Genomic DNA, 15,632 nt, shown 5'->3' with positions numbered 1-15,632 from the left:
TTTGCCGATCCTGCATTTTATCATTTTGAAGTTTTCTTTCTTTGTGTCTCCTTTTTGGGTGTTCTTTTGTAATAGGACTCTAAGTCAGCTTGCCTTGCAGATGGTAGGGTTTAATAAATGTTGGTATGATTTGGGACAGCTAGCTCATGGAAGCTTTACTTGCTTAGTGATTTGGTTTCCAATAAACACAGATTTTAATTGGGAAAAAGATTTAATCAGTAGGTAACCTCAGATAACCGTTTTAACAGAAATCGGCTCCCAAATGCTTGTTTCTATGTGTGGCATAGTGGAATATGAGGATTGGGAAACTTCAACCCCAGTCCTTGCTCTACTGTCAATCCTGGTTATTGTTATTTTGGAGGCAAAAGTTGCTTTACCTGTCTTGCTCTTAGATTTTTCAGCTGTAAAATAAAAGGGTTCAAATTAGATGCCGTCTTTATCTCAAGTCTCTCTGTAGATGATTGTTATGGTCCCCCTGAGATTTAAACTCCCTGTATGTAAACTGGGGCCCGATTTTTGGCATAGTTGCTCCGGAGCAGCAACCTGTGCTTGTATCTGCTGGGTCTGTGAGTGTATCCAGAGCCAATGAGTCAGCAGTGCCATGAGCTCCTGGGCTTCCGGTTCATTGGGTTTGAATGTTGGGCCCTCTAATTTAGGTTTGCCTCTTGTTCTTGCCAGGAAAACAACAACAACAAACAAAAAACTGGCTGTGTTGGTGAGTATTCTGGGAAAGGCCTCGCAGACCACACAGCTTATATTCTTTTGGGATTGCTTGCTTAGTCTAAATGACTTTTTAATTTTCAAGAGATGATTCTTCCTGTGGAGGCAACACCTCTGGCTGCCAGGAAGCTTTTTCCTGATATGCTTTTTGAAATGTTCCCCAATTACGTTTCCTTTTACTCACTCTTGCTTTCATTTAGTTTCTTCGGATGTTTTCATTTCATTAAAGGGGATCCAATAGGACCAAACTTTGCCTCCTCTTTTTATAGCAGCTCCTTCCCCATCTCTTGGTGGTATTTTTAGGTGTAGAAAACACCTTGTCCAGAGGAGTCCCTGGCCTTCTTTGCCACTCTGACGTAGAGTCCCTGCATGTGCAGCCTTTGGGTTGTGGCAGTTGAAGTGTGGCATCCTTTAGCTCAGTGACTTTCCTGGTTCTCCATTCTGTGTAACACACAGGATACTTGCTATATTGCTTCTGAGAAAAAAGCTTGTATTGCTTCTGGTCATTTTCATCCTTTTTAGAGCTTTGTAGATTTCACTGAAGTTCTGTCTTTTTCCTGTGGCTTCCTACCTAGTTATTTCTAGAGGATTTTAAGGTTTATACTTATATTTACACAGCCTCTTCTGGGGTGAGTCACCATGCCTGACTTTTGCTTCTCAGTCAGCTGCCATTAAAAAAAAATTTTTTTATTGATGTTTTCCAGCTAGCATCTAATCTTCCTGCAAGAATATGGAAGTCTCTATAGTGAAATAACATTTTATGTCCCCATGTTTTTGTAGTTCTGTATTGGACCTTAAACATTTCTTTTTAGATATAATTAACGTATCCTGAAGTTGACAGTTTTAAAGTTTATAATTCAGTGGCTTTTTACCACATTCGTGCAGTAATCACCACTAATTTGGAACATTTTCATCACTTCCAAAGAAATCCGTATCCATTAGTATATTCCCCACTCTCCCCTCCTGTCAGTCCCTGGGAACCACTAGTCTGTGTTTTGTCCATGGATTTCCCTATTCTGGACATTTCACATAACAAAAACAATTCAGTATGTGGCCTTTTGTGTCTGGCTTCTTTTACTTAATGTTTTCAAGGTTCACCCATGTCATAACATCAATCAATACTTAATTTCTTTTTATTTCTGAATGATATTCCAATTGTATGGATATACCACATTTTATCACGAGTTGACAGCAGTTGATGAAAATTTGTTGTTTTCTCTTCTTTTTTTGGCTATTAAATGTTGCAGTGAACATTGGTGTACAAGTTTTTGTGTGGTCATATGTTTGTATTTCTCTTGGAGATACATACATATATATATGTGTGTGTGTGTGTGTGTGTATACATATACATATATATATATATACACCTAAGAGTGAAATCGCAATGTCATATGGGAACTGTTTAACATTTTTTTTTTTTTTTTTTTTTTTTGAGATGGAGTTTCGCTCTTGTTACCCAGGCTGGAGTGCAATGGTGCGATCTCGGCTCACCGCAACCTCCGCCTCCTGGGTTCAGGCAATTCTCCTGCCTCAGCCTCCTGAGTAGCTGGGATTACAGGCACGCGCCACCATGCCCAGCTGGTTTTTTGTATTTTTAGTAGAGACGGGGTTTCACCATGTTGACCAGGATGGTCTCGATCTCTCGACCTCGTGATCCATCCGCCTCGGCCTCCCAAAGTGCTGGGATTACAGGCTTGAGCCACCGCGCCCAGCCGGAGATACATATATATATACACCTAAGAGTGAAATCGCAATGTCATATGGGAACTGTTTAACTTTTAAGAGACTGCCAGACTCTTTTCCAAAGCAGCTGTACCACTCGTAATATATGAGGGGTCCGGTTCTTCCACATCCTTCTCAACACTTGTTACTGCCTGTCTTACTAATTTTAGCTATCCTAGGAGTTGTGAAGTGGTATGCCATTGTGGTTTTGATTTGCATTTCTCTCATGACTGATGATGAAGAGCATCTTTTCATGTGCCTTTTGGCCATTTATATTTATTTTTTGTATAAATGTCTCTTCAACTTACTTTAGTTGGGTTGTCTTCCTACTGAATTATAATAGTTCTTTATTCTGGATACTAGACCCTTAACAGATATATAAGATATATGAGATAAGGGTCTAGTATCCAGAATTTGCAACAGTTCATTTTTTTTCTTTCTTGAGAGTGTCCATTGAAGCACACTATTTTTAATTTTTATGAAGTCCAATTTATCTTTTTTTTTTTTTTTTTTTTAAAGTTGGTTGTGTTTTTGGTGTCACCTAAGAAACCATCACCTAATGCAAGGTCATGTAGATTTACACGTTTGTTTTCTTCTAAGACTTTTATAGTTTAACGCTTAAATTTAGGTCTCTGATCCTTTTTGAGTTATCGTTTGTATATGGTATGAATGACGCAGAGGGCAGCTTCCTTCTTTTACACATGGAGATCTAGTTGTTCCAACACAATTATGTTGAAAGGACTACTCTTTTCCCATTGAATTATCCTGTCACCCTTGTTGAAAATAGTTGGCCATAAAAGTATGGATTTGTGTTGGGCCTTCTTTTTGTAATATTTATCATCAGATCAGATGTCTGCCCTTATTCTTCACGTTGGTTCTTCATACTGGTGGATGTTGCTGTTATATATACGTCTTATAAGATCTTAACTAGTGGATATGCCTGTTAAGCCAGTCCTTTTTGCAAGGCTGATAAGATGCCATTCTCAGACCGAAGCGGATGTTTGCTCTTGGGCCGGGAAAAAATATTGGTTTCATTGACATACAAATTTCTATACCATCCCTTTCTTTGTCCTTAGTGTGGCTGGGTTTTTGTATAAGACGTTTTTTGTCTTGTGTCATTGGCCTGGGAGTTAAAGAGTTAAACAAACCAAGTCATTTATCAGAATCTAGTGAAGATTTAATGTGGTGTTCCTGTTGCTGGGCAACATTTTAGTGGTTGCCCATATAGTGTTTCACTGTAGGTAAATCTCTCAGTAAACCTTTAAGTGGGTTTGAACAGTTTGAGTCCCCATTTTCCTTCTCAGCTGCCTTGTTTCAGCCTTTGTAACCATGTGACTTGTGCCCTGAAGCCAGGTCCTTTGAATCACACCCTGTTCCTCTGCAACCTTTATTGGCAGAACTGAGAAATTTCTGATCCATAACCTCAGTCAAAATGACTCATTGTGACAACTGGTTTCACAAACCTCCCGCTGTATCAGGTAGTTCTAAGATCATTTTTCTAGAATGTCATTTTATTAATATAATTGGATAAAGCAGTAACCATTTGACTTGCTCTCTATGCTCTATAAATTAGCAATTAAGGATAATTACTGCATCTATGAAAGTTTGCAACATGAATCAGCACAGTTTTGGCAGACTAATTACCCATGGCAGTTTCTTCTCAATCTTAACATTATTCTCCTGAAATTTAAATTCTGATAAACAACACATTCTACTTACATGTGATGCTTATTGTTTGTCTGTCTCCCCCTACTAGAATGTCAGCTCTCCCCGAGAGCAGAAATTTTTGTCTGCTTTGTTTCACTGAAACGTGCCACTTGCCTAGAACAATGCCTGGCACATAGTAGGTACTCATTAAGTTTGTGTTGAATTAATGTGAATAAATTAGGGAATAAAATTATAACAATGATCAACTTGGCAGGTCAAGAAAAATGGCTTGTTTTGGTGCCATGTGAGATATAAATTGTCAAGCATGTAGACCCTTGGCCTTTTTCATATTTTACCTGGACATTTAAAGTATTTTTCCCCCAGAAAGTATTTTTCCTTGGTTTTATTTGGTGGAGACTGTTAGCTACAGGAAGGCCATTGCAATGTTTTCATTGGGGGAAGAACTTGAATAAAGACTGTTGGCAATTAAGACAGGTGAAAGAGCTTAGCAGTGGTTGGCATGTGAAATGGAAATAGCAAAAAGGAGGTGTAGTGTGTTTTTGTTTGTTTTTGAGATGGAGTCTTGCTCTGTCACCCAGGTTGGAGTGCAGTGGCATGATCATGGCTCACTGCAATCTTGACCTCCCAGGCTCAAGCAATTCTCCTACCTCAGCCTCACAAGTAGCTGGGACTACAGACCTGCACCACCACACAACTGGCTGTTTTTAAATTTTTTTATTTTTAGTAGAGACAAGATCTTGCTGTGTTGGCCAGGCTGTCATGAACTCCTGAGTTCAAGCAGTCCTCTCACCTTGGCCTCTCAAAGTACTGGGATTACAGGCTTGAGCCACCACACCTGGCCTGTAATGTGTTTTGAATGATTTCAGTTTCTGTGAGTAGTAGGAGGGAAACTAGTTTTTCCCTGGTAGAAATAGTTCTCTTACTTCCATTGTGGTGTACAGACAGTCTTTTTCTTACCTCTCCAGCAAGGCAATAGCCAAATGGGAGGAACAGAGCTTCAGAGGAAAGATGCACACAGGCTAATCCTCTCCTCTGGGAGGAATAGAAATAGCCATACCTGCCACAATGAATCTATTCCTTTTACTTGGGAGGTTGAATTGGTGACTGCTGCTTGAATTCATCTATTCAGTGGTGTAAAAGTGTAGAGAGCCTGTGGAGTAAAAATCATCTCTGTAATATTGGTTCAAACATTAACTGTTGTATGAATGGCATTTTTGGTACAATAATGCAAAGAAGTTCTGACAGCAGCCTTTAGCATTCAGGGAGAAGACAGGGTGTACAAAGGAGTTTTGCACAATTACTGTGTACAGGTTGTTTGCCAAAGCCCTTAATGGGGCCTGTATAATAGTCGTAGAACTATTGTCCCCAGGGATCCGATTTACTAGGCAGAGGCATTAAACACAATAACTTTCTGATATTTAGAGATCAAAGGGGCCCTTCTCATCAGTCCCTCTGTTCTTGAGCTTCTCAGTGGCATTTGTCAGTCTTGAGAAACAAAGATGGTTTCCTAGGCTAGGTCAGTGCTTGCTTATCAGAGTTCACCTTTGTCAGAGAAGATGAGTTTTCTTGTAAATGGGCCTTAGCTTTTCCAGCTGGGCTTTACCAAGAGGTCTCCTGGGAATGCTTTATTACTTTTTTTTTTGTGAAAACTTGACCAAAATTGAGGAGCAAGCACTAGAGACAGATGTTCTGGTTCGTGTGCTGTATGTAGCTTGGCTATCCTCAGCCTCATTTGGAATTTGTGCCCGAATGATTTCAAGTGCAGGTTTTCTACACTGTGCTATTCTTGCTGTGTATTTTGTTTCTGCCACTTGTGAGAAGGAATTGACTACAAATGAGTCAGATCCAAGCTCTCCTTTTCTTCTTTGGCCCTTCTTATTCAGGAACTTCAAGCAGCCTCTACAGTAGTGTACCTGTTGCTTTCTGGCTTTGTTTTGTTTGAGAGTTTTATCTTTTGGAATGTCAGTTCCCTGGGATGATGCCTGGGATATGAGTTCTCAGGATAGAGTGTTAGCATGGTTATTTGGTTAGAAGTTTTAGGGTTTAATTGCTGATAACGGCACAAAAATAAAAAGCGTGCCTTGTAACTGGATTAGGAAGACAGTCTTTGTGTGTGTGTGCCATGGTATATGACCAGGGATTAGAGTGACTTAGGCGGTAGTCTGTGTGCTTAAGGTGTTGGGGATATTGAAACATTATCAGAGTACTAATTTAATGTACAGTTAAATATTGCATATTGGAATGTACAATATTGTTTGATAGAATTACCATAAAAAGGCAGTGTGGGTAAGTGAATTGTGATGTATTTGTATAAATTCCCTGGTCAGAGTAATGGTGCGGTTTGGGAGAAGCGGTTGCAAGTAAAGAGGGGCACATGGAATCCAAGGTTCTGGCAATGTGCAATATTTCAGTTCTTAACTAGGGTGGCAGTTGTTCAGATGTTTACTTTTCTTATTCTTTAATTTGTACATAAGGGTTTAAATTCATTTGTGTATTTATGTCAATATTTTACAATTGAAAGCATTAATTAAGGTAGAGAGGTGAGGGAATAATGCACTCTAAGTGAAAGGAGCAGCTTCCTTTCATTGTCCTTTTTCTCTTCCTTTGATTCAACTTTGGATCATTCCTTTACTGAAAACCCCATGGTCTTGTCTGAATGGTATTCTGTGTTGACAGAACCCTCCGACCTTCTCACTACTAACCTTTCAGAAGCTATTTTTTATGAAGCATGGAATTGAGAGTGTTTCAGATCTAGTGAAGCCAGGGCGTCAGCCCCTACCTGTTTATTGTATCGTGAGTCCCTTCCCAAAGACAATTGGAATCGCTTGGGTCATTTTTTCTTATGCCTCTTCTTCCATTCTTTCACTTGAAATCCTCCCTTCTTCTCTCTTGCAGATATTTTAAGGCTAATGCCAGTGAGCTTCAGAGCTCTTTTCACAGTTGTAAGTGGGTTCTATGCCTGGCATCTTTGATTAAAGAGATGAAAGGAGCTGCTGACTGTACTTGGGAGCCTTAAGGTGCTTACTAGATTCTTATGTTTTAATCATGTAGGACATGGGTTTTCTAGATTACTTCTTTATTTCTCTCTTGTACTGTCTACAAGGGAAACTCTAGGTTACTGCATCCACCATAGCCTTGGGCATGCTCAGTTCCTCCCAGTGGTGTGTAGGGACTTCTTTTTTTAGCTTCTCCTTTCTTTTCTTTCTTTCTTTCTTTTTTTTTTTTTTTTGAGACAGAGTTTTGCTCTGTCACCCAGGCTGGAATGCTGTGGCGTTGACCTCAGCTCGCTACAATGTTTGCCTCCCGGGTGCAAGCAATTCTCTAGCCTCAGCCTCCTGAGTAGCTAGAACTACAGGCCTCTGCCACCACATCCAGCTAATTTCTGTGTTTTTAGTAGAGACAGGGTTTCACCATGTTGGCCAGGCTGGTCTCAAACCCCTAACTTCAAGTGATCTCTCCGTTGTCCTCCCAAAGTACTGGGATTACAGGTGTGAGCTACCCTGCCCAGTCAGCTTCCCCTTTTCTTTTCTTTTTTTTCGTGATGGGGTTTCGCTTTTGTTGCCTGGGCTGGAGTTCAGTGGCGCAATTTCGGCTCACTGCCACCTCTGCCTCTCGGGTTCAAGCGATTCTCTTGTCTCAGCCTCCAGAGTAGCTGAGATTACAGGCATGGGCCACTACACCCAGCTAATTTTGTATTTTTAGTAACGACAGGGTTTTTCCATGTTGGGCAGGCTGGTCTCGAACTCCTGACCACATGTAATCTGCCCCCCTCAGCCTCCTGAAGTGCTGGGATTACAGGTGTGAGCCACTGTGCCCGGCCGCAGCTTCCCCTTTTCTTAAGCCTTTCACTGTTTGCTTCAATCTGAGAATGGAAAGAGTGTCAGTGGAGATATTAATTTCTTAATAATTGGAAAGAACAAAAGGGGTGGTACTTGCTGGGATGAAATTATAGAGGTCACTAATCTGTATCTCTCACATACCTTTTTACCTCAGTCTGTTTGTTCTATGACTTTTCTATTGGATTTCTGAGAATTTGGCCCAAGACTTTATGTAGGTATTTCTCTTAAAAAATTAAAAAGTTTTGTTTATTTAGTCATTCAGTAAATGACTTTACATGCCTTTTAAGTGTCAATTACTATTTGAAATGTTGGGTATACAGTGGTACACAACCTGCATTATGGTGACACGGCCTCTGGACCATTCATTTTCTTTTTCTTCCCCCTTCTTAGGTCCTCTCAGGGTGTGCCATCATTGTCCGAGGTCAGCCTCGTGGTGGGCCTCCTCCTGAGCGACAGATCAACCTCAGCAACATCCGCGCTGGAAATCTTGCTCGCCGGGCAGCTGCCACACAACCTGATGCAAAAGATACCCCTGATGAGGTAGGTGCTTCCCGGGGCCATCGTGAGCCTGTGGACCTAGGCCATAGCCCACTGTCTTCGGTGGCTGATGCCATTTTGATGTACTCTTTCTTTGTATTTTAAGTATTTTCATATTGTAGGACTGCTGCTTCTACCCACAAGCGGCTTGTATCTGTTGTTTATATGTTTAGTACCTTTCATGGCAGTCGAAGCTTTACGGCTTTTTCTTGTGCCTTTCCCATAGACTTAGATTTGTCATGTTGTCACTGCTACTTTTCTTGGAATAGGTTAGGAACATTTCCTGGTAGCCTCAGCCATTTGAAATCATCATTGGTCACAGCACAGCTCTTCTATTAATTTATTTTTGAATTCATTCATTTACATCGTTCAAATTTCAGAAGGATATATAGTGAAAAATACAGTAGTTCACCTGAGACACCTGATGTTACTAGGGCCTTGTGTCTCTTTCCAAAGATAGTTAAGACCTATATGCTCAGACACTTTCATTTTGTAAAAATGTTAGGCCCATATTTTATTATTTTATTAAAGATCCTTTTTTCTTTAAGGTTCACAGGGTACATTTGCATATTTGTTCCGTGGGTATATTGTGTAATGGTGGGGATTGGGCTTCTAGTGTATCCATGACCCAAATATTGAACATTGTGTCCAATAGATAATCTTTTAATACTCACCCCTGTCACTCCTTCTCCCCTTTTGGAGTCTCCAGTGTCTATTATTTCTTTTCTTTTCCTTTTTCTTTTTCTTTTTTTTTTTGAGGTGGAGTTTCACTCTTGTTGTCCAGACTGGAGTGCAATGGTGCGATCTTGGCTTACCACAACCTCCGCCTCCTGGGTGCAAGCAATTCTCCTGCCTCAGCCTCCCGAGTAGCTGGGATTACAGGCATGCACCACCACGCCTGGCTAATTTTGTATTTTTAGTAGAAACGGGGTTTTTCTGTGTTGGTCAGGCTGATCTTGAACTCCTGACCTCAGGTGATTTGCCTGCCTTGGCCTCTTGAAGTGCTGGAATTACAGGCATGAGTCACCACACCGGGTCTGTGTCTATTATTTCTATCTTATATCCATGGGTACCCATTGTTTAGCTTCCATTTAGAAAAGTGAGAACATGTGATATTTGATTATCTGCTTCTGAGTTAGTTCACTTAGGATACTGGCCTCTAGCTCCATCTATGTTGCTGCAAAGGACATGATTTCAGTCTTTTTTTTGGCTGCCCGTCTTTGTTTTTGAGACAAGGTCTCTGTTGCCTGGGCTGGAGTGTAGTGGTGTAATCATGGCTCACTGTAGTCTCAACCTCCCAGGCTCAGATGATCCTCCCACCTCAGCCTCCTGAGTAGCTGGGACTACAGGCATGTGCTAATTTTTATACCTGGCTAATTTTTATTTTTATTTTTTTGGTAGAAATGAGGTCTCACTAGTTTGCCCAGGCTTGATTCCTGAGCTCAAGCAATCCTTTTGCCTCAGCCTAAAGTACTCGGATGACAGGTGTGGGCCACTGCGCCTGGCTTGTTACAGATTTTTAATCTGGGATCCATATACCTCTGAAGGCTTAGATAAATCCCATGAAATCGTAAACTTTAGTGTAAACGTGAATTCATGAATTGTTTTAGAGGAGTAGTTTTATCAGATTCTTTCTTTTTTTTCTTTTTCTTTTTTTTTTTTTTGAGATGGAGTCTCACTTTGTCACCAGGCTGGAGTGCAGTGGCTCAATCTTGGCTCACTGCAACCTCTGCTTGCCAGATTCAAGTGATTCTCCTGCCTCAGCTTCCTGAGTAGCTGGGATTACAGGCACACACTACCACGCCCAGCTAATTTTTGTATTTTTTTTTTGTAGAGACAGAGTTTCACTATCTTGGCCAGGATGGTCTTGATCTCTTAACCCTGTGATCCACCTGCCTTGGGCTCCCAAAGAGCTGGGATTACAGGTGTGAGCCACCACACCCAGCCATTTTTAATAGTTTCTTAAGGGAACTTATGACTCAAGAGTAGTTAAGAACCATTGTATTATTGTGATTTGAGAAACTTCCATGCCTCTGTACCACCGTCTCCTCCATCCTTCCCCCATACTCCTCAGCCTCTAATGCCTGCCCCCGCCTTGCTTTCTTTGTAGTCTGCCTTTGACCCCTTAAATTTCTGCCCTTCGAGCAGCTGCTATGCATACCAATTTGGCATTGTTTAGTCTTTGGCTTCTACACTTTGAAACATTGGTACTCTCCTTTAGCAGTGCTTTGGCTATCAGAAGTGACATTTCTGGGCTGGCCGTGGTGGCTCACACCTGTAATCCAAGCACTCTGGCAGGCTGAGTGGGGAGGATTGCTTGAGCCTAGTGTTCAAGACCAGCCCTGTCAACTCACAACATAGCAAGACCCCATCTCAAAAAAAAAATTAGCTGGGTGTGGTGGTACACGCCTGTAGTCCCAGCTGCTTGGGAGGGAGGTGGAAGGATCACTTGAACCTGGGAGTTTGAGGCTGCAGTGCATCATGAGCGTGCCACTGCACTGCAGCCTGGGTGACAGAGTAAGACCCTATCTCAAAAGAAAAAAAGGAAAAAAATTTCTGGATTCTAATTATTTGTCCTCTGCCCCAACTTGAGGATGTTGGGAAGGTTGGCACCTCAGCTTTTGTGTGCTATTCCCTGCTCAGGAGGTAAAGAAGAAAAAGCAAGAGTTCATGTGGATCTTTTATTAATATTTAAGGAAATCATTTAGTTTTTAAAATTATAATAAAGGATATTTTGTTTTAATTAAGAAGATAGTGAAACAATGGTATAGATAATGGAGATAGAGGAAAAATTTCCCATAATTCTGCTACCAACAGCAATCAGACTAAATAGATGAAAATACATTTAAGAAGATTAAAATCAGTTTTTTTTTTCCCATTGGTCTTCCATCAGGGACCACAAATATTGGGAATACTAGTGTATACTTCAGGGTTGTTTAATGAGGATTAAGCAAGATAACATGAAGTGCTTAGTGCATGCTTATAAAATACTTAATAAATGTTAGTTGTGGTAATCACTACTGCTGCTTGTTAATTTCTCTTACTACAGATACTCCTAGTACTGTTAGATCAACCACTGAAGATTAAATGTCTTCTAGCATTTTTCTCATTTTGGTCATTAACAAATGAGTGGACCTACATTTTGAATAGTTTTCTTTTCTTACTGTGTAACAGCTTGATTGCTTCCAAGAGAAGAGTATTGACCCTTCTTGGAGCTGACCAAGTTCATTTGCCCAGAAGGAAGAAGTATTGTAGCCTCTAAGAAAGAAGGGCTAGATTTTAATTTCCTGTTTTGTGGATGAGAATCTTGGGCAGAGAAACACAAGGCCAGTTGGAATTTGTTCTAAAATATCTTAACTGTATCCCATGTTAACAGGACAGTGAAATCTTACCAGAACTATCCTGGGTGAAAGGATACTGTGTAATCTGATCCTAGCATTCTGTTATAGTTCCATATATTTATACAGTCTAGTGCTTTTTGTCTCTCCCATAGTAACTCGGTCTCACTGTTTCTCCTGGTAACTCTTCAAAGATCCCTGTGAGATGAAATACTTGATAGCTGCAGATTTCATCTTTTCCTAGCCCATAGCCATTATTTCTCCTTCTTAATAATCCAATGTCTCCTCACCCTGCTGTGATTTGGTTTTCCTCCTACTGTGCCCTTAAAGCTGCATCGAGGCAAGTTACCAGTAATGCTGACTGACTGAAAAACCTGATATCCTTGCTCTCATTTTGATTCCCCCACCCCCTATCCCAACGCTGACATCCAGACCTTTAAGGAGGCCTGGAGATGCTGTCTCCTTAAAACCTCTCTTATCCATCCTTGACGTTTGATTAATACTGCTATTCTTTGTTCATCTCTGATAGAGTGCTTAGATGTTGAAATAATAGTCTCTTTGCCCTCATTCTCCTTCCCTCTAATCCTTTCTCCATATGCTCTCAGATTTTTTTTGAAACATAATTTTGTTTTTTCCCCAGATTCTTCAGTGATTCCTCGTATTCCAAGACACTTTAGTAATTCCTCATTGCCTCTGTGACAAATCTAAATGCCTTAGCCTGGGCTACAAGCCCATTTGTGATTTGACTTTTAGACTTCTTTTACTGAAACCCCTCTGGGATGCCAAGCCCAACCATGCTGAAGAACTTAGGTCTTTTCACAGGCTGGAGTCCTGCCTTCTGCTCTCAGCTCATGCTGCCCCTTCCATCAGGAGTTCCTTTGCCACATCTGAGGCTGGTGAGCACCTGCTGTCTTTTAAGATTAAACCGCTTAAGAAATCACACCTGACATTTCCTTTCATCATCCCATCTTTGTGCTGTCATAGCATTCACAACATTTCATTGCATGTTTACATGTTTATATATCTTTACTGGATCGCAAGCTCTCCAAAGAAGAGAGCCTTTTTCTCATCTCTGTGTCTTTATGTGTAGTCAGTACCTGACACAATACAGGTAAACAACGAATAAACATTTAAGTGAATAATGAGGAAAATAACCTGAGCATCTCCTTTTTGTGGGTTGAAAGATTGTGCAACGTGGCACTACCCTTTCTCTCTGGCTTTCTATTTCTTTGGAGCATGTTTAGCTTTTTCACATTGCGGAATAATCAGGGACCTTATTGCTTATTTGCATCCCTTTGTGTCACTGTCCCAAGTATCTTCATGTGATTATTCTTTGCCTTCCATCATGATCTGTTCCTTCAAAGAAACTCGGCTGTCTCCTAAGTCCTGTGGCAATGAAAGCAGCCCCACTGTACGCCCGCAGCCTTCCCTTCCCTGTTCCAAGCTAATCCCCAGCGTTGCCTAGCTACTCCAGGCAGCCTAGATACTGCATTGATGGGCACTGTAGGAATTATATATTTATTTCTCACAGATTTATTGAGCTCTTGCTGTTGGTAAAGATGTTTATGGTTTCATGAGAAATATAGAAATGCATGTCACAACCACTAAAGAACTTACTCATTTAACTAAACACCACCTGTTCCCCAAAAGCTATTGAAATAAAAAAAAAATTAAGAAAACTGTCTTTAAAAAATAATAAAAGAGAAAAAAATAAAAAAATAAATATTTTGCTATTTTTGTTTGTTTTTGAGATTGAGTCTCACTCTGTCACCCAGGATGGAGTGCAGTGGCATGATCTCGGCTCACTGTAACCTCTACCTCCCAGATTCAAGCAATTCTCCTGTCTCAGCTTCCCAAGTAGCTGGGATTACAGGCTTGTGCCAATATGCCCGGCTAATTCTTTTTGCATTTTTAGTAGAGATAGGGTTTTACCATGTTGGCCAGGCTGGTCTCAAACACCTGACCTCAGGTAATCCACCCATCTCGGCCACCCAAAGTTCTGGGATTACAGGCATGAGCCTTCCAAAGTGCTGAAATTAGAGGCCCAGCCATATTTTGCTATTATTTAAAAAAAAATAAAATAAAAATGAATGGCACAATCCTGTGTTCATTGGAGCTGTTGAGGACTGGGGTAGCTGGGGAAGGACGACAGAGCAGGATTATCAGTTACATATCCAGATGGTACAGTGGGATAGTTGGAAGAGAAAGAGGGACAGAAAGTGTTGAGTGTTGGGCTGTGTACATAGTAATTAGTTAAGATTTTACATTGTGGGGTTTCATCTTGTCCCCATAGTTTTAAGAATCTCTCTGGTCAAAGAGAAGATTGGAATCAAAAGCTTAATTTCATTGTGGTAGATATGACAACCTTGCTTGGGTCTGGGAGTGCCAAGCAGGCTGTCAGATTGCCTGCAGTTGGGCGTTCTAAAGGAAAGAGTAATTTTAGGTCTCAGCTACTTAAAAGCCACTTGCTTCTTAGATGGGACTCTGGGGTATCATTTGAATAGACCACAGTTATTCTTCCTATTAGACCATTCTGGCCCTTATTTGAATAGATGCTTTGAGCAAATTTCATTATACTTGACTCTCAGAGTTGTTCTGCAAGATTCTCTTAGGATAGACTTCTCCATCAGATAGCCTGGCCGTCCTTTGTGTGGACACATGGACAACACTGGCCTCATTTCCACAAGGGCTCTCTCTCAGAGTGCTCTCTTGCCCTTGGGAGGAGTGATGTGGTCAGTTGGTTTCCTGCATAGCTCTTGGGAGTCTCCCGATTGTCTGTCTTCTTAGTTAATGTCTTGTCCAATTATTGAATTTGCCCAATTCTGGATGGAACAGAACTTGAGAGGGCTTATTTAGGAAAGGAAGATTGTGGAAGCTAGATTATTTTTTCTTACATGATTAGGTGTATGTCCTTTGCAAGACCTCCAGTGTGGTTTTCTCTTATTGACCAGTGACTAACCAGCTGGAAAACATGAGGTCCTAAGAGGAAGGTGTTTCTTCAATGAAGCTTAAAAATTTTTTAGAGAAGTTCTGCCTGATTGTGGAGGTTTCCCTGCAGGGGCTGGATATTTTCCTGTGAACTGACCCTTAATAAGTGAGTTTTCACCAGTCTTGGCCTCCTTTAGGAGCATTGGTCTTGTCAGAGCTTTTCCAAGTATTGAGGAAAGCTGTGTGTTACTGAATTTTAAATATTAACATGGTACTCCGGACTAAATCTTAAACTTATCTATAGCTGGGTATGTTTTTAGAGTAAGTTGATCCCTAAGGTAATAAAAATGTGGGAGGCTGTGTTCGTTGGTTCAGTGCTATTTCTGTGATGTGGTTCATAATTGGGATCATTTGTCAATCATCAGACTCTTTGGTGACTGGTATCTGATTCATTCATTTTTAGGGATTGAGGTAGGGGGTTAGAAATGAGACATAAAATCAAGGTGAACTTGATATTGCCATTGAGTGAATTGCTCCTTTGTTTGCTGGTGCTTTGAGGAGTGGCCGTCACGTGAGTATCAGTTCATTTTTGTATCTTTAAGAGTCCTTACTCAGGATCAGTTCTTTCTAGAACCTCATGATTTATGTTATGTAACAGTACTGTTTTTGTGTTCTTTCTAGAACCTCATGATTTATGTTATGTAACAGTACTGTTTTTGTGAATACCAGCCCAATGGGTTGGTGGACTTGGCCACCTTTTGATTGGTTTCTGGTTTCTTGAAAGTCATATAGATGTTTTTCTTCTAGAAAAGCTTGTTGGGTGACTTCACGGAATAATTAGCATGGACCGAAAAGGTTAGCAGAGGCTTCCTTTTGGGCC

General features: G+C 40.8%; 1 protein-coding gene across 1 annotated transcript in view; it reads left to right on the top strand.

The window, feature by feature from the left end:
* Nucleotides 1–15,632, top strand: part of SND1 (staphylococcal nuclease and tudor domain containing 1) — a 442,553-nt gene that overhangs the window by 27,947 nt on the left and 398,974 nt on the right. Inside the window, exon 2 of the mRNA XM_003921017.3 lies at nt 8,340–8,489. Within this exon, the coding sequence (XP_003921066.1) occupies nt 8,340–8,489 (150 nt within the window). The remainder of the gene's footprint in view (nt 1–8,339; nt 8,490–15,632) is intronic.

This window comes from Saimiri boliviensis, chromosome 10, assembly GCF_048565385.1.
Source record: "Saimiri boliviensis isolate mSaiBol1 chromosome 10, mSaiBol1.pri, whole genome shotgun sequence".
NCBI classification, from domain to species: Eukaryota; Metazoa; Chordata; class Mammalia; order Primates; family Cebidae; genus Saimiri; species Saimiri boliviensis.
Note: the sequence above shows the minus strand (reverse complement) of the source record. Positions and strands in the feature narration are given on the sequence as shown.